At 36.8% G+C, this 26,627-nt stretch overlaps 1 protein-coding gene across 1 annotated transcript in view; it reads left to right on the forward strand.

Moving 5' to 3' along the window:
• Positions 1 to 26,627, forward strand: part of CCDC18 (coiled-coil domain containing 18) — a gene marked incomplete at its 3' end in the record, with an annotated part of 87,815 nt that overhangs the window by 40,841 nt on the left and 20,347 nt on the right. Inside the window, exons 16-23 of the mRNA XM_084243811.1 lie at positions 6,554 to 6,631; positions 9,043 to 9,159; positions 14,217 to 14,384; positions 16,739 to 16,881; positions 20,743 to 20,906; positions 21,125 to 21,338; positions 21,860 to 21,959; positions 25,748 to 25,864. Coding sequence (XP_084099937.1) covers positions 6,554 to 6,631; positions 9,043 to 9,159; positions 14,217 to 14,384; positions 16,739 to 16,881; positions 20,743 to 20,906; positions 21,125 to 21,338; positions 21,860 to 21,959; positions 25,748 to 25,864 — 1,101 coding nt within the window. The remainder of the gene's footprint in view (positions 1 to 6,553; positions 6,632 to 9,042; positions 9,160 to 14,216; positions 14,385 to 16,738; positions 16,882 to 20,742; positions 20,907 to 21,124; positions 21,339 to 21,859; positions 21,960 to 25,747; positions 25,865 to 26,627) is intronic.

A 26,627-nucleotide genomic window follows, 5' to 3' on the forward strand; every position in this document is an offset into this window, starting at 1 on the left:
TGATTTTCACTTTCTTATAGTTATTCATTTTCCTGGTCCCTTATTTAAGTTTTCTAGATTCCTGCTATGAGTGAGACCATCCGGTATTTTTCTTTTTCTTTTTGGCTTATTTCGCTGAGCATGATCCCTTCCAGCGCCATCCATGTTGCAGCAAATTGCATGTGTTTATCTTTTTTGAATGCTGAGTAATATTCCATGGTATATATGTACCACATCTTCTTGATCCAGTCATCTATTTTTGGGCATTTGGGTTGTTTCCAAAGCTTAGCTATTGTAAACAGTGCTGCTATAAACATAGGGGTGCAGGTGTTCTTTGGAATTGATGTTTCTGTGTCCTTTGGGTAAATACCTAGGAGTGGAATTGCTGGGTCATATGGAAGCTCTATGTTTAGTAGGTCCAGAAATCTCCACACAGCTTTCCACAGTGGTTGGACCAGTTTGCACTCCCACCAACAGTGCAGAAGAGTTCCTTTTTCTCCACACCCTCGCCAACATTTGTTGTTGCTAGTTTTTTTAATATGTGCCATTCTCACTGGTGTAAGATGGTATCTCATGGTAGTTTTGATTTGCATTTCCCTGATGACAAGTGATGTTGAACATTTTTTCATATGCCTGTTGGCCATTTGCATTTCCTCTTCAGAGAAGTTTCTTTTAAGCTCTTCTGCCCATTTTTTGACTGGATTATTTTCTTTGTTGTTGTTGAGTCTCATCAGCTCTTTGCAGATTTTTGTGATCAGTCCTTTATCATTAGTGTTGGGTGCAAAAATGTTCTCCCAGTTGGTGGGGTTTCTCTTTGTTTTTGTTATTGTCTCTTTTGCTGTGCAAAAGCTCTTTAATTTGATATAGTCCCAGCTGTTTATCTTTGCCTTCACTATCACTGCTTTGGGTGATGTGTCTGTAAAGATGTCTTTGATGTGCAAATCACGTAGTGTTTCGCCTATATTTCCTTCTATATATTTTATGGTTTCAGGTCTTATGTCTAGTTCTTTAATCCATTTTGAGTTGATTTTTGTGTATGGTGTGAGGTGGTGGTCAAGCTTCATTCTTTTGCATGTAGCGACCCAGTTTTCCCAGCACCATTTATTGAACAAACTTTCTTTGCTCCATTGCATAGTCTTTGCTCCTTTGTCAAAGATTAGTTGACCATAAATCTGTGGGTTTATTTCTGGATTTTCTATTCGATTCCATTGGTCTGTATGTCTGTTCTTGTTCCAATAACATGCAGTTTTGATGATTATGGCTTTGTAGTATAGTTTGAAGTCTGGGAGTCTGATGCCTCCATTCCCTTCTTTTTTTTTCAGGAGAGCTTTGGCTATTCGGGGTTTTTTGTGATTCCATATGAATTTCATCAATAATTGTTCTATTTCTTTGAAGAATGACATTGAAATTTTGATTGGAATAGCATTGAATCTGTATATTGCTTTTGGAAGGATGGCCATTTTAATAATGTTTATTCTTCCAATCCATGAGCAGGGGATGTCTCTCCATTTCTTTGTGTCTTCTTCTATTTCTTTTAACAGTGTTTTATAGTTTTCTTTGTATAGGTCCTTTACCTCTTTTGTTAGATTTATTCCCAAATATTTGATTTTTTTTGTTTCAATAACAAAAGGGATGGTCTTTTTGATTTCTTCTTCTTCAGATTTATTGTTTGTGTATAGGAAGGCTACTGACTTTTGCGTGTTGATTTTGTATCCTGCCACTTTACTGAACTGATTGATGAGTTGAATTAGCTTTTCTGTGGAGTTTTTGGGGTTCTCTATGTATAATATCATATCGTCTGCAAATAGTGATAGTTTGACTTCTTCTTTTCCTATTTGGATTCCTTGGATGTCTTTCTCTTGTCTTATTGCCCTGGCTAGGACTTCCAGTATTATATTGAAAAGCAATGGTGAGAGTGGACATCCTTGTCTTGTTCCAGATCTTAATGGAATTGCTTTCAGCTTTTCACCATTGAGAATGATACTGGCTGTTGGCTTGTCATAGATGGCCTTTATGATGTTGAGGTATGTTCCTTGTATCCCAAGAATTTCAAGGGCTTTTATCATGAATGGGTGTTGCACTTTGTCGAAAGCTTTCTCAGCATCTATTGATATTATCATATGGTTTTTATATTTCTTTTTGTTGATGTGTTGGATAACGTTGATTGATTTTCGGATGTTAAACCATCCTTGTGCCCCTGGAATGAATCCAACTTGGTCGTGGTGAATTATCTTATGGATACATTGTTGGATTCTGATAGCTAAAATTTTATTGAGGATTTTTGCATCAGTGTTCATTAGGGAGATTGGCCTGTAGTTTTCCTTTTTTGTGTTGTCCTTGTTCGGTTTTGGTATTAGTGTAATGTTGGCTTCATAGAACGTGTTTGGTATTGTCCCTTCCTTCTCAATTTTTTGGAAGAGTTTGTGAAGGATAGGCACTAATTCGTCTCTGAATGTTTGGTAGAATTCATTTGTAAATCCATCAGGTCCTGGGCTTTTGTTTTTGGGGAGGTTTTTGATTACCATTTCAATTTCGCTAATTGTAATTGGTCTGTTTAGGTGTTCTATTTCTTCTTTATCTAGCTTTGGGTGATTGTAGAGTTGTAGGAATTTGTCCATCTCCTCTAGATTGTTAAACTTGTTTCCATATAACTGTTCATAGTAGTTACTGATTATTCTTTTGATTTCTGCTGTGTCCGTTGTGATTTCTCCTCTTTCATTGATGATCCTGTTTATTTGTGCTTTCTCCCTTTTTTCCTTTGTGAGCCTGGCTAGGGGTTTGTCTATTTTATTGATTTTTTCAAAGAACCAGCTCTTGGTTTCATTGATCTTTTGGATTGTTTTTTTAGTTTCAATTTCATTTATTTCTGCTTTGGTTTTTATTATTTCTTTTCTTCTACTGGTTTTGGGGTTTTTTTGTTGTTCTTTTTCTAGATCTTTGAGCTTCGAGATTAGGTTGTTTCTTTGCGTTCTTTCTTGTTTCTTGATGTGAGCTTCTATTGCTATATATTTTCCTCTTATTACTGCTTTTGCTGCATCCCATACATTTAGGATATTGGTGTCCTCCTTGTCGTTCAATTCAAAAAATTTTTTAATTTCTTCTTTGATCTCCTCATTAGTCCAATGGTCTTCCAGTAGTGTGGTTTTTAATCTCCATGAGGTAGGAAAGTTCCTTGCCTTCTTTTTATGGTTTATTTCTAGCTTGATGCCTTCATGGTCAGAAAAGATGGTTGATATGATTTCAATCTTGGTGTATCTGTTGATGTTTGTCTTGTGCCCCAGTATGTGATCGATCCTGGAGAATGATCCGTGTGCGCTTGAGAAAAATGTGTACTCCGTTTTTTTGGGGTTTAGTGTTCTATAGATGTCTGTTAAGCCCAATTGCTCTAGGTCTTTATTTAGAGCTTTGGTTTCTTTACTTATTTTTTGTCTTGTTGATCTATCCATTGTTGATAGTGGTGTGTTGAAGTCTCCCACTACGTATGTGTTTTCTCTGATGTCTGTTTTCAGAGAGGACAACAGTTGTCTGATATATTTTGGTGCTCCTTCGTTTGGTGAGTATATGTTAATGAGTGTTATTTCTTCTTGAAGTATTGTCCCCTTGATCATAATGTAGTGACCATTGGGGTCTCTTTTTATCTTTTTGAGTTTGAAATCTGTTTTATCTGATATAAGTATAGCTGTTCCTGCTTTCTTTTTTGGTCCATTTGCTTGTAGGATTGTTTTCCATCCTTTAACTTTGAGCCTATTTTTATCTTTTGTAGCTAAATGTGTTTCCTGGAGACAGCAAAAGGTTGGGTTTTGTTTCTTAATCCAGGCTGCAACTCTGTGTCTTTTTATTGAAGAGTTTAGTCCATTTACATTTAGAGTTAATATTGATATGTTAACATCTGTATTTGCCATTGTGTTTGTCTTTCCTTTGATTTTATTTATTCTTTTAATAACTTTTTTTTTTTTTTGGCCTTCTTTCATTGTTATTCGTCGCTCTGAGGTTCTGGCTTTAGGACTCCTTGTAGTATTTTTTGGAGTGGGGGTTTAGTTGCAATGAAATTCCGGAGTTTCTGTTTGTCTGGGAAGGTCCATATTCTTTCTTCAAAGAGGAAGGAGAGCTTTGCGGGATAGAGTATTCTTGGTTGGCATCTGTTTTCTTGGAGTCTGTTGACTATGTCCCTCCACTCTCTCCTTGCCCGTAGTGTTTCTTCGGAGAAGTCTGATGTCAGCCTGATTGGTTTTCCTTTGAATGTTATCTGTTTCTTCCCTCTTGCCAGCTTCATTATTTTTTCCTTGTCCTGGATTCTTGGGAGCTTTACTATTATGTGTCTTGCTGTATTTTTCCTTTCGTCGTGGAAGTTTGGTGTTCTTCTTGCTTCTTGTATATCAATTTTCAGCTCCTTCTTCACATTTGGGAAGTTCTCTTCAATTATCTCTTTGAATATTTTCTCTGTTCCTACATCTCTCTCCTCTCCTTCTGGTATTCCTATAACTCTTATATTTCCTTTCCTCATGGAGTCAGATAGTTCCCGAAGTCTTTCTTCGTTCTTTTTCCTTCGTACTTCTCTTTCCTTTTCTGTTTTGGTTCTTTTTATTTCTGTGTCTTCAAGATTACTTATTCGTTCTTCCATTTCATCTATTCTGCTTTCATTGCTTTTCCCAGAATTCTTTAGTTCTTCCATTAATTCTTTGATCTCCTGCATTTCTTTTACTTCCCTCTTTAGGGACTCAATTTCTTTCTTCTGACCATTGTTTTCCCTCTCTAGGGACTCAATTGCATTCTTCTGATCGTTGATTATTTTTCCCTTATCATTGTTTTCCTTTATGACTTCTGTCAGTTTTTTAATCACGGCAATTTTAAATTCTCTTTCTGGAAGGCTCAGAAATTCTTCCAAGTTATTGTCGTTGCAATCTGGGGGCTGGCTTTCTTTTTGTGGTGTGCTTTTTCTCTGGAGAGTTGCTAGGTTGCGTGTGGTTCTTCTCCTCCCTACTGTCTGTTTTCTAATTTGCCGTATGCGTTGGGACACTGTGTTGTTGGGACTTGCCGGCATCTTGGGTGGGCTTCTCTGTTCCCCTCTGGTTCTTCCAGGAGTCATCTGTCAGTTTCAAGCAGCCTTTACTGGAGAAAGGTCCCTGTTCTAAAATGCCGATGTGGGGACACACTCCCCTGTGCGCCTGGTCTGCCCCGGCGGTGGGTTCCTGTTCCCCTCTGGGCTTGGACTGCAGGCCAGAGGGGGTCTGGCGTGGGCGAACTTCCCCCGCTCACCTCTGGCTCCTGAGGAAGCCTTCTGCAGGTAGTCTTTACTGAAGAAATGTCCCTGTTCTAAAATGGTGATGTGGGACACACTCCCTGCGCTTCTGGTCTCAGGCACACTCTTCTGCGCGCCTGGTCTGCCCCGGCTGTGGGTGCTCGCTCTCCCTGTGGGCTCAGACTACTTGTTCAGAAGGGGCCCGGTGTGGGCTAACTCCCCAGCTGGCCACTAGCTCCTTCAGTAGCCTGTGCTGAGGTCAAGTCGCTAGGTGGCACCAGAGATCTCTCCTAGAGCCCTTGGGGAGCTGATTTTCCACCCCGTGGGACAGGGAGCAGAGCGGGGATGGTAGGGTACACCTCAACGGCTTTGGGGTGCTGTGTCTGCCTTGTGCCCCACCGTCGTGGGGAACCCACGCCCCTAATTTCGTGCCCCGGGTCTCAGTTCCAAAGCCCTCAGTTCCAGGACGCGGGCTGTAGCCCAGATCAGTGGCGCGGGAATGGCGCCTTTTGAATCCCGCTCCCCTGCCTGGGCGCCTTGTTCCTGCTCACTCAGGGAGGGCCTCCGCCCGGGTCTCAGTTCCAAAGCCCTCAGTTCCAGGACGCGGGCTGTAGCCCAGATCAGTGGCGCGGGAATGGCGCCTTTTGAATCCCGCTCCCCTGCCTGGGCACCTTGTTCCTGCTCACTCAGGGAGGGCCTCCGCCGTCTCCCAGCAAGCCTAGGTCGCAGGCGCAGGGGCCTGGGCAGCTGCAATCCGAGCGCCGCTTTCGCGCAAGCTTACCGGGCGGCCGGGGCTGTGTGCTGGTGCTGGTCTCCTCCTGGTGGGCGGGGCTCTCTTTAATGGCGCCTGGAGCTCACCTCCGCGGCGGATCCTGCAGGGTTCGCCTCAGCTCCCGTTCACGGGGTGTGGTGGCTGAAATAGTTCCTTTCCACTCACAGTCCCGCTTGCTGCATCCGTTTTTCTTGTTGGGCGTTTTGGTTTGTTGTTTCCCTCGTCTCTGCCGGTCGGAGAGTGCCGCCTCTGTGGGCGGGGGAGGGGAGCAGGGTTCTGCGCTTCCCTCCCTTCTCGTCCTCTTTTATGGCAACTTTCTTCTTCGGGCAGTTTGCTGGAGTCGTCCGTTTATCTTCCGTGTCCCATTTCTCACTGGGACCTGCCGCTTTTCCTCCCTATTAACTTTTTTTAATGGGAGATCTTACTCGCAGCGTCTCCTCGCCGCCATGTTGCTCCGCCCCTCCATACCTTTAATTTTAATCAAATCAAGTTTTTTTAACATAATCGTTTACTACTGCTAAAATATTTTGCACATACTATTCTACCAATCTATATGTTTTCAGGAAATGGAAAAGGAAAACATGAAGAAAGATGAAGCTTTGAAAACATTACAGAACCAAGTATCTGAAGAAACAATCAAGGCTAGTATACTTATTATTCAATACTTAAAAATTTTTTGTATCTTCATGGAGACATTCCTGTGGCTTTTTTACTTTTCAAACTGTAAAAGTTATTACATAAAATCAAGAGTTAAAGATTTCACCTGAATCAGTAAACTTAGTCTCTGTACATATATTTTCTTCAATGTGAATTATGTTCATAATTACTTGATAGTTGATGATGTAGTTATAGATTTTCTAGACTTTTTTAGCCTTAAGAAAGGTTTTTTAGACTTAATAATATATTTAAATTTTAGCTACTTGCTTACATTACTAGTAAGCAATTAACAAGAGGAAATAAAGGGCGATGAAACTACTGCTTTTACTTCTTTTTACCTTTTATAGTTCTGCTGTACTATTAATTGGGGGAAAGAGGAAGTGAGAGAGAAAAACTACAAGCAGTTCAGTTTTATTACTTTTTTACCTTTTATAGTTCTGCTATAAGATTAATTAGGGGCTAAATCCAGAATTTCTAGGTATAGTTTTGTGACTAGTGGAGCTTCATGTTTAAAAGCATGAGATTTGGTTTTCATTTCTGACTTGAGTGTTTACTGATTGTAATCTTGGCTAGGTTGTTTAAATTCTCTGAACTTTAATTTCTTCATCTGAAAAATAGGGTTAACAATACTCTAAAAGAGGGTCAGTGTGAGAATTAAGTGAAATGAGATACATAAAATGCTCAAAATATGCTAAATTACTCAAAGTTCAAGAAGTAATTACTATCTATTCAATATTTTCTTTGCATTTTTGTGTTAAATATAGGTCTAATGTGTTGCTACCTTTATTTTTTCATATATGGCTTGAATTTAAAGGATTTTTAAAAAGTCAGTATTATTCACATTTTGCCTCATACTGTTTTTAACTCATTTTGTGACCATGTATACCCAAGTAATCACAATTATAAGTTTATCCATAACTTTCCTATAGCATTTTCCAAAACTTTTAGCATTTATTGCCATTTCAGTTCATTTCCTTCTATAAAAACACCTCTAAGATCATTGACATTAAAGAAATCATTACTCTACAAAGATTGTAGGCATGAAATAATTTCATTAAATAAAATTCAGAGTACCACTTAACTTTTGTTTTTCAATAAGTGACCGAACACATCTAGCCAGTCATCTGGTAAGTTATTTCCTTATTTTAATAACCACAAGACAAGAAAGAAACGAACAAAAGGTATATGAATTATGATGTTGAGTTTTAGTTCCTTGGTATGTTTTTGATTGTGGGGGGAGTCAAAATAAGAAATACAGAAGTTCCTGTGACTGAAGTTGTACTAACATATATGATATTTGTAGCAACAAAATGGAAATTGGAAATCTAATTCTCTTTTCCTAATAATGTCATTATCACATTCCTTTCCTATTTTTTCACCATGACCCCCTGTATGCCTCAATTTGTTCTGTGCATAAAAAAGTACTGTTGCATCTGCAGGAGATTTATAAGTTTAAAGTTGTATCACTTATAAAAGTGATTAATGGGTACTATAAGATTGTTAGGAAAATTCCGAACCTAATAAGAAATCAATAAATTAAATTAATTATGTTACCTGACATTAAAAGAGAGTTGAAAAGGGGCCCATTAGGCCCCATTTTCTTTTGATTTTATTTCCCACTATGGATCCTTTCTTCTCCTTCAAAGAAAATCATAAGTAGAAAAGACTAAACAAAAAATAGTGTAGCTACTTTAGTTGAAGATAGCTAACCTAGAAGCTCTACCTGGTTGACTACAGACTGTACCCCTGAGGAAGAGTTTCTTTGATTCAGCAAAGCAATATCTTTGTCTTTTATTTCATTCATTCATATATATTTATTCCTATGTATATGAACATGTATATTTGTGAGTGGTTTATATCCAGTATATAACATTAATTTGTGTGAGATAAACTCCATCTTTCTCTATACCCACGTGTACATGCGCACTTGTATTTGCACAGACCCAGTCCCTACCCCGCCACTCACATACATACTTTTTTTTCCCCACATACTTACTTTTTTACCAAACTACCTGAGAGAAGGTTTTAACAATCTTTTACCCCAAAACTTGTATCGCCTATGAATAGAGACTGTCTCCAGTATGACTACATCACATCTATACACCAGAGAAAATCAACATTAATAACATCATTTAACACACAGACCATACTGAAATTTTACCAATTATTTAAAAATGTTCTTTATAGGCTTGTAACTTAAACATGTTCTCTGCACTGGCAGTATTAATATTAATTCCTTTTTTGATAGCATCTTATGTCCTAAATTAGACTGTATATTCACTGTTTGAAGCAGTAGGGTAAAATTAAGAATAAATCTTTAAAATACTGAGCACCTATTAAGCACTCATTAATGCTAGTTGATTTTTCCTTTTTCTCTTTTTTTTTTCCTGCTTAGGTCAGACAACTGGATTCAGCATTAGAAATTTGTAAGGAAGAACTTGCCTTGCATTTAAATCAATTGGAAGGTAATAAGGAAAAGTTTGAAAAACAGATGAAGAAGAAATCTGAAGAGGTAAGTAAACATTTTGTTTAAGCATAGTATATTTTTCAAGTGATTTTTTTTGAGGTATTCTTTATTTTCAAGTGATTTTTTAAGTACATCTTTATGTAGCTGATGTAAAAAATCTTTTCAATAATATATGAATTCCAATTTTATATTCCTTAAGAAACAGTCATTATTTCAATGCAAGACAACATATAACACCTTAAATTCCTCGTTCTTTTATATATTTTTAGGAAATCAGATGAGTAAGTTATTAATATCACAGGGCAATTTTAACATAAAATGAATAATACTTAGAATATTGTTTTATATTTGGAGGTATAAAATTCTTTAAATTTTTTCCATTTTGTTTTTGTTCCTTTTAGATATCTGAAAGATTGAGAATTAGGCTTAGAAATTCAGCTTTCTTTATTGAAATGAGTTTCTCATATACTATCAATAGATAGAAGACTTACTGAGTTGTTTCGCTTATCTTTGTTGTATCTATCACTTTGCTTTCAATAAAATAGAAACACACTAAATATTTGCTCATGATGATAATCTTAGTGAAGAACTCCATTTTTTTGTTGGAATTTATGATATATGTTTTAAAACCTTATATTCATGTTTAGAAATAGTACCCAATTGGTCATCAAAATTAAGTTGAATTTGTCAGAAAGGTCCAACCAGGATAACAGAAGACCTTTTATATCTTTAAAATGGCCTTTTTATATATTATTCAGAGAACTGCATACACATGCTATAGATGAGTGGCAAAGCCACACAGCATGCTGAGGCTATGCAGAAATTATCATCAGCAAAGACCCACTACATCCTTAGGGAAACAATATCAGGAAGAAGTGATGTGACTGTAGTCCTGAAGTAAAGCTCTCTAGTTGAGCTAGGGCCACAGAGAAAAAGTTTGTTTAGTAAAAACTGGTAATACTGGCTGGCTTATTGACCAAACTTATTTGTTATTCAAAGGGTAATTTCTTGAAATGCATAGAGCAGAACAGGGTGAAGACAGGCTAGCTTTAAGAACAAATAAGTTGACCAGCACTACAGACTTAGATATATCATATAATTATAGAATTTTAGATGTTAAATAAAAGAATTCTTTTTTTCTCTGGCTCTGTCTAGTTCCTTTCACATCCCTCTATGAAAGTTTTTAATAATTTGCAGAGGGACATATATTTCTGTATTCCAGTATGTGGCATTTAAACCCCCTAACTTATGGATACTTTGACTTTTAAGGATAGAAATTTTATTTTTTTAACTGTGATTTTTCTTTACAACATTATTTAGGCATTTATTCTATTGCCCTTACTGTACTCCAGTGTAAATGAACTTGATGGAGATGGAATCTGGAGACAGGCAGTGTCTGTAACAGGAGAATTTGTTGAGCTTTAGACTTTGAGTTCTTAGAAATAACATCAGAGATTAGGCATTTACCTCAAACTTACTAAGAATTATTTCCAAAACAGTTGGAAACATAAACCTAGGTTCATACCAAATTAGAAATCAAAAGTGGTAGTTGGGTATATGCAACCATATTAGAGAAAAAGTAAGTTAGAAATATTCGCAAGCCCTTTTATTGTTGTTGAATTATTAGTTCAACTGTATGTACATTGGTGTACTTACTTAAAAGGTAATTTTTCACTTTTTAGTGTATATTGATAAGAAACAGAAAAATCTACTTACCTTTCTTTTAGGTGTTGACTCATACATTTATTTAATTTGACTTATTTGTCCTAAGAGAAAATTGTAATATCTTACAGAAAAAAACTAACAATATAACAAAGAAGTTGTGAGGTTTTTGTCATATATAGCTTGGTTTTAGAAAGATTAGATTTGAGTCCTAGTTCATTCTATTAATAATAGGTGATGTTATAAAGATGTTTTGATCTTTTAAATGAGTGGATGTTCCCAAATCACACACTAGGTAATTAAGTGGCCCCAGAGCATATTGGTAGAAAGTTAGGCAGTTGTTATTAACATGCAAAAAACTGCATGTTAATTATCAACCATAAGAACCTAATGTTTCCTCTGAGGTTTTGCCTTAGGCAAAAATACTTTTTCAGATGTTGAAATAAGTACATATATATTTAAAATAATGGTGACTTTAGGGTCCTAAGTTACTTTGACAATATTTTAAGCTCATAAAATGGTTTTTTTTTAAAGATTTATTTATTTTTATACAAGAACTGGGGTACAGGCCAGAGGCACGGGAGGGTGAGAGGATTCACCAGAGACAGAGCAGGGAGCACAACAGGCAGACAGAGCGAAAAACACTGCTGAGGGGAGCAGCAGGCGAGATAGGAGAGGTCTGTCACGCCTTGTGGGTATCTCACTGGCCAGCTGGGAATCGAACCCACACTGTGGAGGCTGTGGACAGCTTCACAGCTCTGCGATCAACCTGCTGCGCCACCAGGGAGGCCCAATCTCATAAAATGTTTAATAAGTGATAAAGTATGTGTTAATGTAAAGTTACACTGTCAGTGTGATAGAAGAAAATAAACACAAAATAAATGAGAATAGCCTAAATGTTTTCTGCATATTTATTAAAATAAATTATTTTATTGATAAATGTATTTTTTCAAATTGATGGACTTAGATTTTTGAGAAGTTGTATCAGTAACTTATTTTTGAGAAGTTTGTATCAGTAACTTTTATCAGTTATGTTTTCTTTTAAGTAATAATTGTGTTAATTTTTTTTCTTTGGATATACATTAATACTAGAAAAAGTTAATTGTAAGATAGATTTTATAGATTCTTCTTGACTATTATGAAATAATAAATCCTTGGGGCCTCCTTGGTAGCTTAGGAGTTAAGTCTCACACTATCACCATTACAGTCTAACTTTAATCCCTGGCCAGGGAGCTAACCCACATATGGCGCAGCAGGCCTCTTCTGTCTCACCTGCTGCTCCCTTTAGCAGTGTATTTCAGTAAAAACTCCTGGTCTGCTCCCTACTCTGTCTCTGGAGAATCCTCTCACCACCACCCCCCACCTCTGGCCTACACCCCAATTCTATGCAAAAAGTAATTTTTGAAAAAAGTTTTTTTTTAAAAGATTGATTTATTTATATAAGCACTGGGTACAGTCAGATGCGCGCGAGGGTGAGAGAATTCACCAGAGTCAGAGCAGGGAGCAGAACAGGCAGATGACGAAACACACTGCTGAGGGGAGCAGCGGGTGGCAGGAGAGGTCTGCATGCCATGTGGGACCCTCACCCGGTGGCCGGGGATCGAGCCGGCACTGCAGAGGCTGCGGGCAGCCTCGCAACCCAGCGCTCAACTGCTGCACCACTGGGGAGGCCCTTGAAAAATTTTTTAAAAAAATAAGTCATTTAGGAAAGTTCTATTCTTTGAAATTAATGACTTAGAGAATATAATGTAAAAACCATTTAGCTTATTTTTATTTTTAGAGTAAAGCTGGTCAAAAGTTCAAGGGTTGTGCAATGTATATTTGATAGATACAGGTTTATTTTTGTGTTAATATTTATGTTACAACTAACAAGTGCTTCAATATTTATAATTGAAATTATTTTGTCAGTGGCTAGATTACTGAAATAAATTTTGTTATTGTTATTATGTGGTATGCCTTCTTTAGTGCTTTGGTTAGATCTTATCTTTGTTTCTTCGGTTTTGTCTTATTTTAATATTTTGTTCATTTTTCTCTCTGAATAGAAAAATAAGTGTAAGACGGGGTGTTCCAGTAAAGACAAAAAAATAGTATTGAAATTTATCTTGCAAGCAAGTCAGCTCTATACACTACTACTGCAGGAGAGTAATCTACCTTTTTCCTAGAAGTTAGCAGAGAAAACAAGGAAAACAGATGATACTGATACATATTTTCACTAATTATTTTCATACAGATAAAATTAGATTAGCAGAAAAAGAAAAAGGTCTATAATATAAGAATGGAAATCAGTTAGTTGCCTACGATATCTAGAATCTTTTAACTCTAGATATCCTGTGATATCTAATTCTAAATACTCTTATGAGCAAAGAATATTTCCCCTTCATGATATTGGTAAGTGTTCAATTTCTGGTTAATGGGAAAAAAGAACCAATATAGATTCTTTTCCACTTTTAACAGCTTAAAATTCCTTTCTCTAAAATGTTATTTATTGAAAAAAATTCTTTACTAAAGGAATGTTGTCATTTTCATTCATTTTTAAAAGCTTTTATATAAACAACTATAAGAACTCTTTTAAAGAAAATTTACCTACAATCCACTCTCTAATACTTAACTTATCATTTTTCTGTTTGCCTGCTAGTTTTTCATTATTATATTAATGAAATGTAACTTGTAATCCTAGGTTTTATCTACTTAATTTTATAAACTTTTATATTTCCTACTGTCTTCTAAGTTATGATTTCAAATAGGTGCATAATTTTTAATTAGATCATTTATTAAAGCTCCCCCTTTTGGTAGCAGATAAAGAATCTCATACATATTAAATAATTTATTTTGGCATATTTTTATTATTTCTAGGACAAAGGGATATTTTCCCTTTAAAATAGGTCAACCCGGGCCTCCCTGGTGGCACAGCGGTTGAGCGCTGGGTTGCGAAGCTGCCCGCGGCCTCTGCGGCGCCGGTTCGATCCCTGGCTGCTCCCCTGCCACCAGAGGAGGGTCCCACATGGCGCGCCGACCTCTCCTGACTCCCGCTGCTCCCCTCAGCAGTGTACTTCAGTCCTTCTGCCTGCTTTGCTCCCCGCTCTGGCTCTGGTGAATTCTCTCACCCTCCCGCGCTTCTGACTATACCCAGTGCATGTATAAACAAAACAAACAAATAAATAAATAAATAACATGCCTCTATTAAAAAAAAATAGGTCAACCCATATAACTTTAAAGGTATCTTTTAAAGTCATCTTGCGGGCTAACATTCAAGTCCTAAATACTTGGAGTGAATGAATTTCTTAGATGGCATTGTCATTTCTCTACATGTTTTTTTGGAGCTTGAATATTCAGAAGTGCTTTGCTGGGTTATCATTTTATAAATAGCAACAATATAGTAAATAGAAACTTTGACTTTTTATTTGAAACATATTATAATGAGAATTGTGTGTATCTCTTAGGTATATTGTTTACAGAAAGAGCTGAAGATTAAAAGTCATAGTCTTCAAGAGACCGCTGAGCAGAATGTTATCCTACAACATACACTTCAGCAACAGCAGCAGATGTTACAACAAGAGACAATTAGGAATGGAGAGCTAGAGGACATTCAAATTAAGCTTGAAAAACAGGTATATATAATTGGTCAAAATGCTTTTCACTTATTTGAAATTTTAAAAATTGATAATGGATTTTTTGTTACTGAAGTAAATTGCTGAAATAGTGAAGTAAATTGCTAGGTGATCTCAAAAAACTATTACTATAGCATATATTCTATATTAACTATGTAAAATGGGTAAAGTTCTGTTTCTGTGTAATCTGACATGTTCTGTTTCTGTGTAATCTGTGTCTCTAATGTCATGGGCACATTTTAGTCACTCTGTATACAAATTCAGGTATAATTTAGATTTCCTCATTCAGTCTCTCCCCATTTCCTGGAGCTGAATATGATGAATATTTGAATAATCATAACTTCCAGTCTCTTCTGGATCAGAACATGTATGATAATCCCTAATGTTCAAGCAATACACTGAAAGAAAAATCCCAGAGAAAACAACTTATTTTTAAGCAGTAAACTACTTATTCCAATGAAAGAATCCTGGGAAATTTTATACTAGAATTTAATTTTTACTCTTTCATTCACTTCTAAATTCATCTGAATTTTTCAGATTTTTTCAGTTTTTGTTTTTTCTTTTCAAATTTTACAAAAATGTATGTTAGAAAATAGTTCCCTACAATCTCACTGCACTTTATTTTTTTTCCCATTTATATTGTCTTTTATCTGTGTATTCTGAATTCACCCTCAACTTTTCCAGTGGAACAAAAGAATCTCTTCAGTACATCCAAATATATCAAGCAGGTATTCTGTATTTTATTTTTTAGAGCCATTGCCTCTATGGCTTTCCACAATGCTTGCTATGCCTGCTGTGCAGCTTTATCCTGAAGCATTTCTTCATCTCATCTATGTTTGATTTCATTTCCTTAATCCCTTGTCATTGATTCTGGGTTTTGCAGAATTGGTTATAATTTTTGTTCCTTCTGAAATAGTTTTCATTTCTGCAGTGGTTTTATGGTTTTCTTCTTTTTATTTTTCCTTTAATCTACTAGTTCATTTGTTGTTGTTTTTTAATTTGGTGATTTTATTTCTTCATGATCTTTATTTTAAATTTTTATGCTTTCTTTAACTTCCTTGAAGGACTATAAAGAAGTTTACATGTGAAAATTTCTTCAGTATTTGAAGTAAATTTTCCAAAATGTCATGGTCAAGTTTACATAAATTAAGATTATTATTCATCTTTAGATTCTTTGTTTATATGTGTGCCACTTAATCAAGCATTGAGTGGGTAGATTTCCCATAGTTCTCTTCCATTTTTACCTGGGTACTGTTTTAATTTTATTTTTGAACCTTCAGTTGTGGATGTATATATTAACAAGCTATGATCTGTCATTAGCCAGAGATGAATTTTGAGATCATAGTCATGTAATTGAAAACATGAAATAGCTGAGATTAACTAGGAAGAGTGTATAGAATGAGGGTGAGAAGATTGATTTGGACACATCTCAATAGGGATGCTGTACTTGAAAGTCAAAGTAAGCATTTCATGAAGTAAGGAATGATAGTTGGTATTATAGAAGAGGCTGTAGCCAATGTCAAGTGAGTGTTGAAAAAAATCTATTGGAATTAACTACATGGAGGTCACTGGTGATATAAACATAATATTTGTAGAACTGCCATATTGCTATGGGATGATAAATGTTTAAGTGAGAAGTGATACAGTAGACATAGAAAACTCTTGACAATTTGGACTGTGAAAGAGGTAAGGAGAAGTGTAGTAACTGGAGGAAGGTAGAGATATAAAGGAATATTTTTTTATGGTGGAAATCTTGAATATGTTTAAATGCTAATATGAAGACACTAGGAGAAAGATATTAAAGATGTCTTACAGGAGAGAGTAGAGGTACTCAATAGCATGAGGTTCCTGAGAAAGTGAACTGGAATTGAATCCAGAAACTTATGAAGCAATTTGACTTATATGGAAGAATGGAGAGAACCAAATTATGGTTGTTATGTTATGTTATGAGTTGTAACAATGAGAGTTGTAATGTTTGAGGGCAGATTGGATTTTAGAAATCTTTGACTGAATGAACCAATTTGTGAAGAAGAAAGGAACATAGTTTGATGAGAAAAGAAAGAACATTACAAGTGGGGATAATCAAAAGGGAAACATTTACCATTATTTTGTTCAATTCTTATGAATTCTATTTTGGTATTGTATAAATAGGTATATGAATGAAGTATACTTATTACAGAAATTTATGTTTTGCATTTATGTTTCTAAAACATCACTTCCTGGTCTGTATTTTGATTTTTACATTATACATTGTAACTGAATGATAGGCTATGCTACATATTTATATAAATATTTTTCTTCTGAAGATTATTGATTGTGACTAAATTTAAAATATGTGAAAACTGCTTTACAAGGTATCAAAACTGGAACAAGAACTCCAAAAACAAAGGGAAATTTCAGCTGAAAAGTTAAGAAAAATGGAGGAGAAATGTGAAGCCGCTACACATGAAGCAGATTTGAAAAGGCAGAAAGTTATTGAGCTTACTGGCAGTGCCAGGTAAAACGAATACTCTGAATTATGCATCTAGCCCTATATTATTACCTCATTCCCTTAAATACCCCCATTCAGCAATTCTTTTGTCTAACCTGGAACACGAATCCAGAGATTCTGTCACTGTCTCACTTCCTAATACCCTCTCTCTTCATTTTAGCCAGTTTAAATTCTAGATTGTTCTTAAACTTACTGATTTACATGTACCCACGGTTCTTTATCTTTTTTACTTTATGACATACAGCATTATAAATCCAACTCAAACCACTCCATGCTTGCATCTTTACAGAGGCTGGAGAAAAATATAGCCATGTTTACTAATCCTAGTTCAATTTTTTTTTTTAATTTTTTTTTAAAGATTTATTTATTTATTTATACAAGCACTGGGTACAGTCAGAATCATGGGAGGGCAAGAGAATTCACCAGAGCCAGAGCGGGAAACAGAACAGGCAGACTGATGAAATACACTGCTGAGGGGAGCAGCGGGTGCGGCAGGAGAGGTCTACGCGCCATGTGGGACCCTTGCCCATTGGCCAGGGATCGAGCTGGCACTGCAGAGGGTGTGGGCAGCTTTGCAACCCAGCGCTTAACCACTGCGCCACCGGGGAGGCCCATATAGCCATTTTAAATTTCTTTGAAGAGTCTGAGCTGCCCTGTTCTAAAAGTTTAGTATTAAAATTCTAAAAAAAAAAAAAAATTAATTAAAAAAAATAAATAAAAGTTTAGTATTACTTTTGGCCTTGTTTCCAACCTCAGGCTTGATTGCCCTCAATAACTCTGTGACAAGAATGTGAAGTATTTCTTGAAAAGCTGGTGGGTTCTTTTTTTGATGCACACAAGATTTTTTTATGCATACAAGAACTGGGGTGTGGACCAGAGGTGCAGGGTTGGGGGACTGAGAGGATTCGCCAGAGACAGAGTGGGGAACAGAACAGGGCAGACTGACTGAAATGCACTGCTGATAGGAGCAGTGGGCGAAACAGGAGAAGTCTGTTGCGCCATGTGGGTAGCTCCCTGGCCGGGGATCGAACTTGTGTTGCTGTGGCTATAGCTAGCTTCATAGGTTGGGTCTTAACCCCTTCCGCCACCAGGGAGGCCCCAATACTGACACTTTAAAACAAAACAAAAAAGTTTTCTGGTGTTTCAGGGTTATCATTATATATATCAAGGTGGTGCCTAACTAAACCTTAAGGAGTTTAGAGTTGTTTGCATTTTGATAAAAGTTGTAGGCTACAGTGCCTTTGAAATTCCTGTACCAATTTTTATAATTTTTCCCCCCGCACATTTGCTGACAAGGTATCAGCTCTTATACTATATGCTAACCTCTTTTGATTCTTTTCTAGCTGATTTTTATATTTAATATAAGAATAGCCAACCTAGCAATCATATACCTAGTGTTTTAGAAATGTCAGAAGGTTATTAACACTTTTCTAATTTATTATTAACTTTGTTGGGCCATTGACATATTTTTGTTGTTGTTTGTTTGTTAATATATTTATTTTCTTACATTTTGGGTCATCTTGCTATAGTTATTGTTTTCCTCAGGTGCAGCCCTCTCACCAATAATCCACCTACTTATCACCACCGGGCTTTCCCCTGTGTCTCTCTCCCCGACTCTGATCACTCTCATTCTTCCCTTGCCCCAAGACTTGAATGGATGGTCAACCCATCTGTAAAGGCAGGACTGGACACGTTGCAGGTTTTCTGATCCCATGCAGACCGGGTAAAGGAGGAGTCAGAGTCCTCAGTAGTTTTGCAGGTTTTTTATTGGGGTTCACCAGGCATATGGCAGGCAGGGGTCCTGGCTGGGGGGCTGGGAGGCTGCCAGCCCCCAGCAAGTCTTCACTCTATCTGGGCTCTCTGGTGATCTCGGTTTCTCTTTCGGCTTCTGCTTCGGCTTCTACTGCTGCTTCTATTGCTCCTGGCGTCCCGGTGACGCCACCCTTAAAAGCACAGTCTTAGCTCAGCTGAATCCCATCTACCTATGCCCACACCCTATTCCAGGTGCCCGCCATCAGGCATGCATTCAGGACAAGGATCCATCATCTATCCTGATGGCGGAAGGGCAGAAAAGCCTGACATTTTCTTTACCCTACACCATCAAACTTGTCCTTTTCCTGGGTGAGGACCTGCACTCCTGGACCACAGCAAACCATCCCGCTCAAATCCCCAGGAGCAACTGTGAGGCAGGGAGCAAGGCAGAGCTGTTCAGGGACCTCTTGTAGGTCAGGTGTAAGGAGTAGCTCTCTGGTCTTCTTGCTTATGGAACTTCCTGTGGTATAAGAGAATGTCCTGTTTTGCATTGATATATTTGAAGTTATGATAAAAAGTTGTGGGCTATTTTCTAGGTATAGCTGTATATACATATGCATAAATTTACAGTGTTTCAGAGATTTTACAGTTTCCCTCAAATTTACTCATGAACATCAGATTAAAACCTCTTGAACAAATCCAAATTTGCTTAAGTAGCATTTAGAAAAGAAAGAACTTATAAACTCAATTTCTACAAACTGTCAAAGACCAAAAGAACAACAAAGGTTGATGTACAGGTGTATCAGCTCCCCTCATCATTGAGGATGACATTAGTGAATATCATCTGCAAATTACCAGCAATTGAACTTAAAGCTTCCTCTCACTATGTTGATTTGTGTACAGGTAGAGGAGGTTCCATATTGGAATAAACTCAACACTGACCAAAAGTTAGTAAGCCTCACTATCTCATTGTTAATAACTATTTGTATTATCCCAGAACATTTACCTAATCTCCCAGTTTTCACATCTTTAAAGTAAGGAAGTTGCATTAGTTTAGGAATATCTAGTCCCTGGCCTCCCTGATGGCACAGGGGTTAAAGTCTCAGCACTATCAAACCATCCCCAGCCACTGCAACATTAGTTCTATCCCTGGCCAAGGAACTAACCCACATGGTGCAGCAGACCTCTCCTGTCTCATCCGCTGCGCCCCTCGGCAGTATATTTCAGTAGATCTGCCTGTTCTGCTCCCTACTTTCTCTGGACTGCTCCCCACTCCTGGTGAATCCTCTCACCTCTCCCCTCTCCCACTCCTCTGGCCTACACCCCAGTTCTTGTATACATAAATTAAAAAAAAACAATTTTTTAAAGAAAGAATGTAAAAGTCCCTTTTAAAGCTTAAAAAAAGATAATAGTAAAGGTCTGAGTAAAAATTACTAATTTTGGGGGGCCTCCCTGGTGGCGCAGGGGTTAAGATGCAATCTATGAAGCAATTTGCAGGCACTGCAGCACAAGTTTGATCCCCAGCCGGCCAGGGAGCAACCCACATGGCACAGCAGACCTCTCCTGTCTCGCCCACTGCTCCCCTCAGCACTATATTTCAGTCGGTCCATCTGTTCTGTTCCCCACTCTGTCTCTGGTGAATCCTCTCACCACTCACACCTCTGGCCTATACCCCAGTTCTTGTATGCATAGATAAATCTTTAAAAAAAAATACTAATTTGGTTCTCACATGAGTGGTATGGTCTATCTGCTGAATATTTTTATTGCTTACCTTCTTTATTTTCTGTGTTGTAGATAACAGAAATTACTGATAAATAAGATACCTGTCTGTGATCTCAATATATACAAAATTTTACAAAAGTTAACTCTAGTTAAATTAAAAGGAATGCGAGCTTTCCTAACTATTATCAAGAAATACAGTTGTATTTAGTTTTATGTAATTAGTGCAAAATTACAATATTTAATTGGAGCATTTTAAACAACATAATGGGTGATTTCAGATTCTGACAAGACATTTTGCTGATATATTCTTGCAGACTTTGGTCAGAGACATGTCAGTTGGTTTTCAAGTTTCCAAATTATCATTTACTTATTTTATTTTTTGTTTTTAATTAGGCAAGTGAAACTTGAGCTGGATCAGTATAAAGAAGAACTGTGTAAAATGGAAAAGGAAATAATGCACCTCAAACGGGATGGAGAAAATAAAGCGATGCATATTGATCAGTTAGACATGATCTTAGAACAGACAAAGACAGAGCTAGATAAGAAAACAAGCAATGGTAAGCAACAGGTTAGCTGATCTTAGCTGCTTGCATATTTATATTTAAAGAAATAGAATAAAGTAAGAATTTTAAATGATGGGGGTGGAGGGATAATAAGTATTTTGCCTCTTGTCAATGAGTAGAATAGAATATTCTTAATTATAATTATATGCAAAGTTCTAATAACAATGATTTATATATAATATAGTTCTAAAATTATTCTTTCCTCTTAATAGTAAAGGAGTTTGAAAAGTTGCAGCACCACTCTGAAACTGAGCTGACAGAAGCCTTGCAGAAACGGGAAGCACTAGAGACTGAACTACAGAATGCTCATGGAGAATTAAAAAGTACTCTAAGACAACTCCAAGAATTGAGAGATGTACTGCAGAAGGCCCAATTATCATTAGAGGAAAAATATACCACTATAAAAGATCTCACAGCTGAACTTAGGTGTGTTTAAATACTAAGAAATAGCACAATTACAGATATCTCCCCTTATTACTCTGAGGGCTTTGGTCATACAGTAAAGTTTGTTATTCTAGATGTTCAGGATGTATAGGAATTATCTTAATTTTTATTAAGATAATCTCAATTGTCTTAATTTTTAAAACCTGTAATATTCCCCGTGGTTGCATGGGGGTTAAGTCTCAGTGCTACCACTGCAACAGCCCTTCATTCCTCTGCTGTGGCCTGAGTTCTGCCCCCAGCCAGGGAGCTAACACAGATGGTACAGCAAACCTCTCCTGTTTCATTCGCTGCTCCCCTTAGCAGCATATTTCAGTAGATTGCCTGTTCTGCTCCCCACTCTGTCTCTGGTGAATCCTCTCACCCCCTGCATCTCTGACCTACAGCCCAATTCTTCTATGCAAGAATAAATTAAAAAAAAATTTTTTTAAAAGGGATTTATTAAAAATTTAAAAATCTATAATATTCCCTACTATTTTTCATCTTTTTCCTTTGATAAATTGCAGAGAATGCAAGATGGAGATTGAAGACAAAAGGCAAGAACTTCTTGAAATGAACCAGGCACTTAAGGAGAGAAACTGGGAACTAAAGCAAAGAGCAGCTCAAGTTGGTTTACTTAGTATATTTCTAATGAAATTTTATTTTTAAATATGATCATACAGTGTTTTCAGAGTGTACCAATTTTTGATAAAATAGAAATTTCATAGCATACTTGTTTAAAAATTAGAACTATATATATCATCATGCTGCTTTTACAGCAAATACATGGTTGAGAATGAACCTTTTTATTTTTTATATTTTTGTATATCAGATGAAAATGGGATTAAAAGAGTTATTGCCCGCCTGTTGTTAGTTGAAGGGAAAAAAATATTCAGAAAGTATTATTTTGTAGTGTCTTTATTTTTTTAGAGCAGTTTTAGGTTCATAGCAAAATTGAGCATAAGGTACTGAGATTTCCCACATATGTCCTGCACCCACAAATGCATAGCCTTCCCCATAGCTACACCTCCCATTAAAGTGATACCTTTGTTGCAATTGATGAATTTACATTGTGATTACCAAAGTCCATAGTATACACTACTGTTCACTCTTGTAATTTCTGTGGGTTTGGACAAATGTATAATGACATATATCACTGCTTATGAGTCATTACGAGTATTTTAACTGCTCTAAAAATCCTTTGTGCTCTGCATATTCATCTCTTCCTGTCTTCTCCCCAACCCTGGCAACCACTTATCTTTTTATTGTCTACACTTTCACCTTTTCCAGAATGTCATCTAGTTGGAATCATACAGTATTTAGCTTTTTAGATTGGCCCTTTTCTTTTTTCAGATTTGATTGGTCAGTCATTTACATAACTGAATAATTTGGAGAGTACAACCTCACACCTCTGTTGTGCACATGTTTCACTTATTGTCCACCAAAGGTCCACAGCCAGTACCTTATCATCTTCCCTCCATTCCCCCCTGCTCCTTCCCCTGGTGACCAGTATATTTTTCAGAGTCTAAGAATTCTTTTCTTATGTTTTGTCAGTTTGTTTTCTTTGGCTATTTATATACCACAAATGAGTAAAACCATCAGTAACTGTCTTTCATTTTCTTACTGATCCTCTTAGCATATTCACCTCAAGATCCATCTATTTTGTCCCAAAAGTCACTATTTTGTCTTCTTGAATTGAATACCTGAGTAGTATTCCATATTTTTATATTGGCAGCAGTCTCATATAGCTTGTGTTTACCACATCTCTTGATAGCATCATTTTCCCTGGTGCCTGATTTCAACTCTTGTTTTGTTCTTTTTTTTTTTTTTTAAGATTTATTTTTATTTATTTATACAAGCACTGGGTACAGTCAGAAGCACGGGAGGGTGAGAGAATTCACCAGAGCTAGAGCGGGGAGCAGAGCAGGGAGACTGACGAAGTACACTGCTGAGGGGAGCAGCGGGTGGCAGGAGAGGTCTGTGCATCATGTGGGACCCTCCTCTGGTGGCTGGGGAGCAACTGGGGATTGAACAAGTGCTGCAGAGGCTGTGGGCAGCTTCGCAACCCAGCGCTCAACCGCTGCGCCACCGGGGAGGCCCTTGTTTTGTTCTTTATGGCCCCTAAGTGTATAAAATCCACTGCTAATGTTGCCAGTAAAACTCCATATCGAATGATTAACTGGAAAGAAAGTGATTAAGGATTACAAATATGGGAAATCAGTGATAGTATTAGTTGTCAATCAGTTATGTTCAATGGTCCATTCAACCATTGCTATAATCTTGAAGAACAAGAACAAAGCGATTGAAACTGTTAAAGAATCTGCTTGATTGAAAGCAATGAGACAAACAGAAATTTGAGACCTACCTCTATCAGATATGGTGAAACTTTTAATGATCTAGCATCGTTCTCAGCACCTGATTATCATGACTAAAGCAAAAGTTTGTGATGTTGAAAGAAAAAACTGGACTCTACTATGATGTAGAATCTATTGCTAGCTCAGTTGTGTTCACATAGCAACAAGATTGCTTCACAGTACATGTCTCAGAATGTGTCCCCATCATTAAGTGATGGATGCATGACTGTAGAAGAAAGCAGTGACTTGTGTAGTAATCTGCAACCTGCTGTAATTGCTTTTATTATTATAGAATTTTTTTGTCAGATCTTTTGTATTTTCCACATAGATGATCTGCAAGCAAAGACAGTTTTATGTCTTCCTTTCCAATTGTATACCTTTTATTTCCTTTGCCTGTTTTACAGCATTAGTGTCTAATATGGTTTTGAAAAGGACTGATGAAAGGAAGTATCTTTGCCTTGTATTTCATCTTAGTGTGAAAGCTTCAAGTTCATCATTTAGTATACTGTTAGCAGTTAGTGTTTTGTAGATATTCTTTATCAAGTAGAGGAAGTTCCCGCTTTACCTAGTTTACTAAGAGTTTTTATCATGAATGAATGTTGGAGTTTGCCAAGTACTTTTTGTAGTATCTATTGATAAGATCTTGTGGTTTTTCTTTTATATATATATAAAAATAAAAAATATATCTATATAAATAAATATATATAAATAAAAATAAATCTAGGGCCTCCCCAGTGGCACAGTGGGTTGAGCTTAGCATTGTCGAGCTGTCCACAGCCTCTGCAGCACAGGTTTGATTCCTTGTCGGCCAGGGAGATGCCCACATGGCACGGCAGACCTCTCCTGCCGCCCCCGCTGCTCCTCTCAGCAGTGTTTTTCATCAGTCTGCCTGTTCTGTTCCCTGATCTGTCTCTGGTGAATCCTCTCACCCTCCCATGCCTCTGGCCTGTACCCCAGCTATTGTATAAATGAAAAAATAAAAAGAAAATCTTAAAGAAAATCTATATATGGGGCCTCCCTGGTGGCGCAGCGGTTGAGCGCTGGGTTGTGAAGCTGCCCGCAGCCTCTGCAGTGCCGGTTCGATCCCCGGCTGCTCCCCGGCCACTGGAGGAGGGTCCCACATGGCGGGCAGACCTCTCCTGCTGCCCGCTGCTCCCCTCAGCAGTGTACTTCGGTCCTTCTGCCTGCTCTGCTCCCCACTCTGGCTCTGGTGAATTCTCTCACCCTCCCACGCTTCTGACTGTACCCAGTGCTTGTATAAATAAATAAATAAATCTTAAAAAAAAAAAAAAAAACAGGGAAGCTGGTTTAAAAAAAAAAAAAGAAAATCTATGTATGTATATATAGATATATATATGTATATGGACCTGGTGCTTTCTGCTTTGGAAAATTGTTAATAATTCATCTCTTTAATAGATATATTAAATCTTATTCAGATTATTTCTAATTATATATGTTTTGGCAGATTGTTTTACAGTGATTGGTCTATTTCATCTAGTTTATTAAATTCGTGGACAGAGTTGTTCATTATAGCATTCCTTTGTTATCCTTTCAAAGTCCATAAATTTGTAGTAATTTCTCTTTTCAGTTCTGATATTAGTAATTTGTGTCCTTTTTTTTTCCCTAGCTAGAAATTTTTTGATTTATGATCTTTTCAAAGAATCAGGTTTTGGTACTGTTGGTTTTCTCTATTGATTCCCAATTTTAATTTCATTTATTTCTGTCCTAATTTTTATTATTTCTTCTGCATACTTTGTTTTAATTTGATTTTTTTTTAAATTTTGTTTTGTACTTAACAGCTTTATCTAACAAAATAAAATATGGATCATTTTATTTATCAGTTATGAATATAATCATACATTTTCTTTAAGTTTCTATAATATATATGGCTTATAATTCAGTATTAGTAAGCAATGATTATTTTCCTCATTCTTTTTAATAATTTATTTGACATGTGTTTCATTTATATCCATTATAAACAGTTCTAAAATAATTCCAAATACAGAATTTTTCACTTTAGGATAAAATTGAACAACAGCTAAATGTTACCTTTGTATTTAGGTTACACATTTAGATATGACTATTCGTGAGCACAGGGGAGAAATGGAACAGAAAATAATTAAATTAGAGGGTACACTGGAAAAATCAGAATTGGAACTGAAAGAATGCAACAAACAGGTAAATTATTTTAAATTACATATTTTATTTATTTTTTTTTAATTTTTTTTAATAGAGGCATGTTTTATTTATTTATTTATTTATTTATTCATTTGTTTGTTTTGTTTATACATGCACTGGGTACAGTCAGAAGCACGGGAGGGTGAGAGAATTCACCAGAGCCAGAGTGGGGAGCAGAGCAGGCAGAAGGACCGAAGTACACTGCTGAGGGGAGCAGCGGGCAGCAGGAGAGGTCTGCCCGCCATGTGGGACCCTCCTCCAGTGGCCGGGGAGCAGCCGGGGATCGAACCGGCACTGCAGAGGCTGCTGGCAGCTTCGCAACCCAGCGCTCAACCGCTGCGCCACCGGGGAGGCCCTTAAATTACATATTTTAAATTGCTAAAAATAAATTCCTAGACTGTATCTATTGTTCACATGACATTTTTACAGAACACATATAGATAAAAATACTACATAATTTTAATCATTTTTCATGCTACCTTTTGTATTCATTTTTCTCTTAATTTTCCCCTTTATTTTGCAGTATCATTGCCAAGTAAAAATTGTGTACATTTAAGGTGTTCAATGTGATGTCTTAGTATTTATATGTGACTATATTGTGAAATAATTACCACAATTACGCTAATTAACATATCTATTACCTCACACAGTTATACATTTTTGGTGGGCAGGTATGAGAACTCTTATGATCTATTATTCTAGCAAATACTAAGTGTACACTATAGAACAGTAATCCTTTGTATTTGTGGGTTCCTCCACATCC

The sequence above is a fragment of the Talpa europaea genome (assembly GCF_964194135.1).
Source record: "Talpa europaea genome assembly, chromosome: 9".
Taxonomy (NCBI): domain Eukaryota; kingdom Metazoa; phylum Chordata; class Mammalia; order Eulipotyphla; family Talpidae; genus Talpa; species Talpa europaea.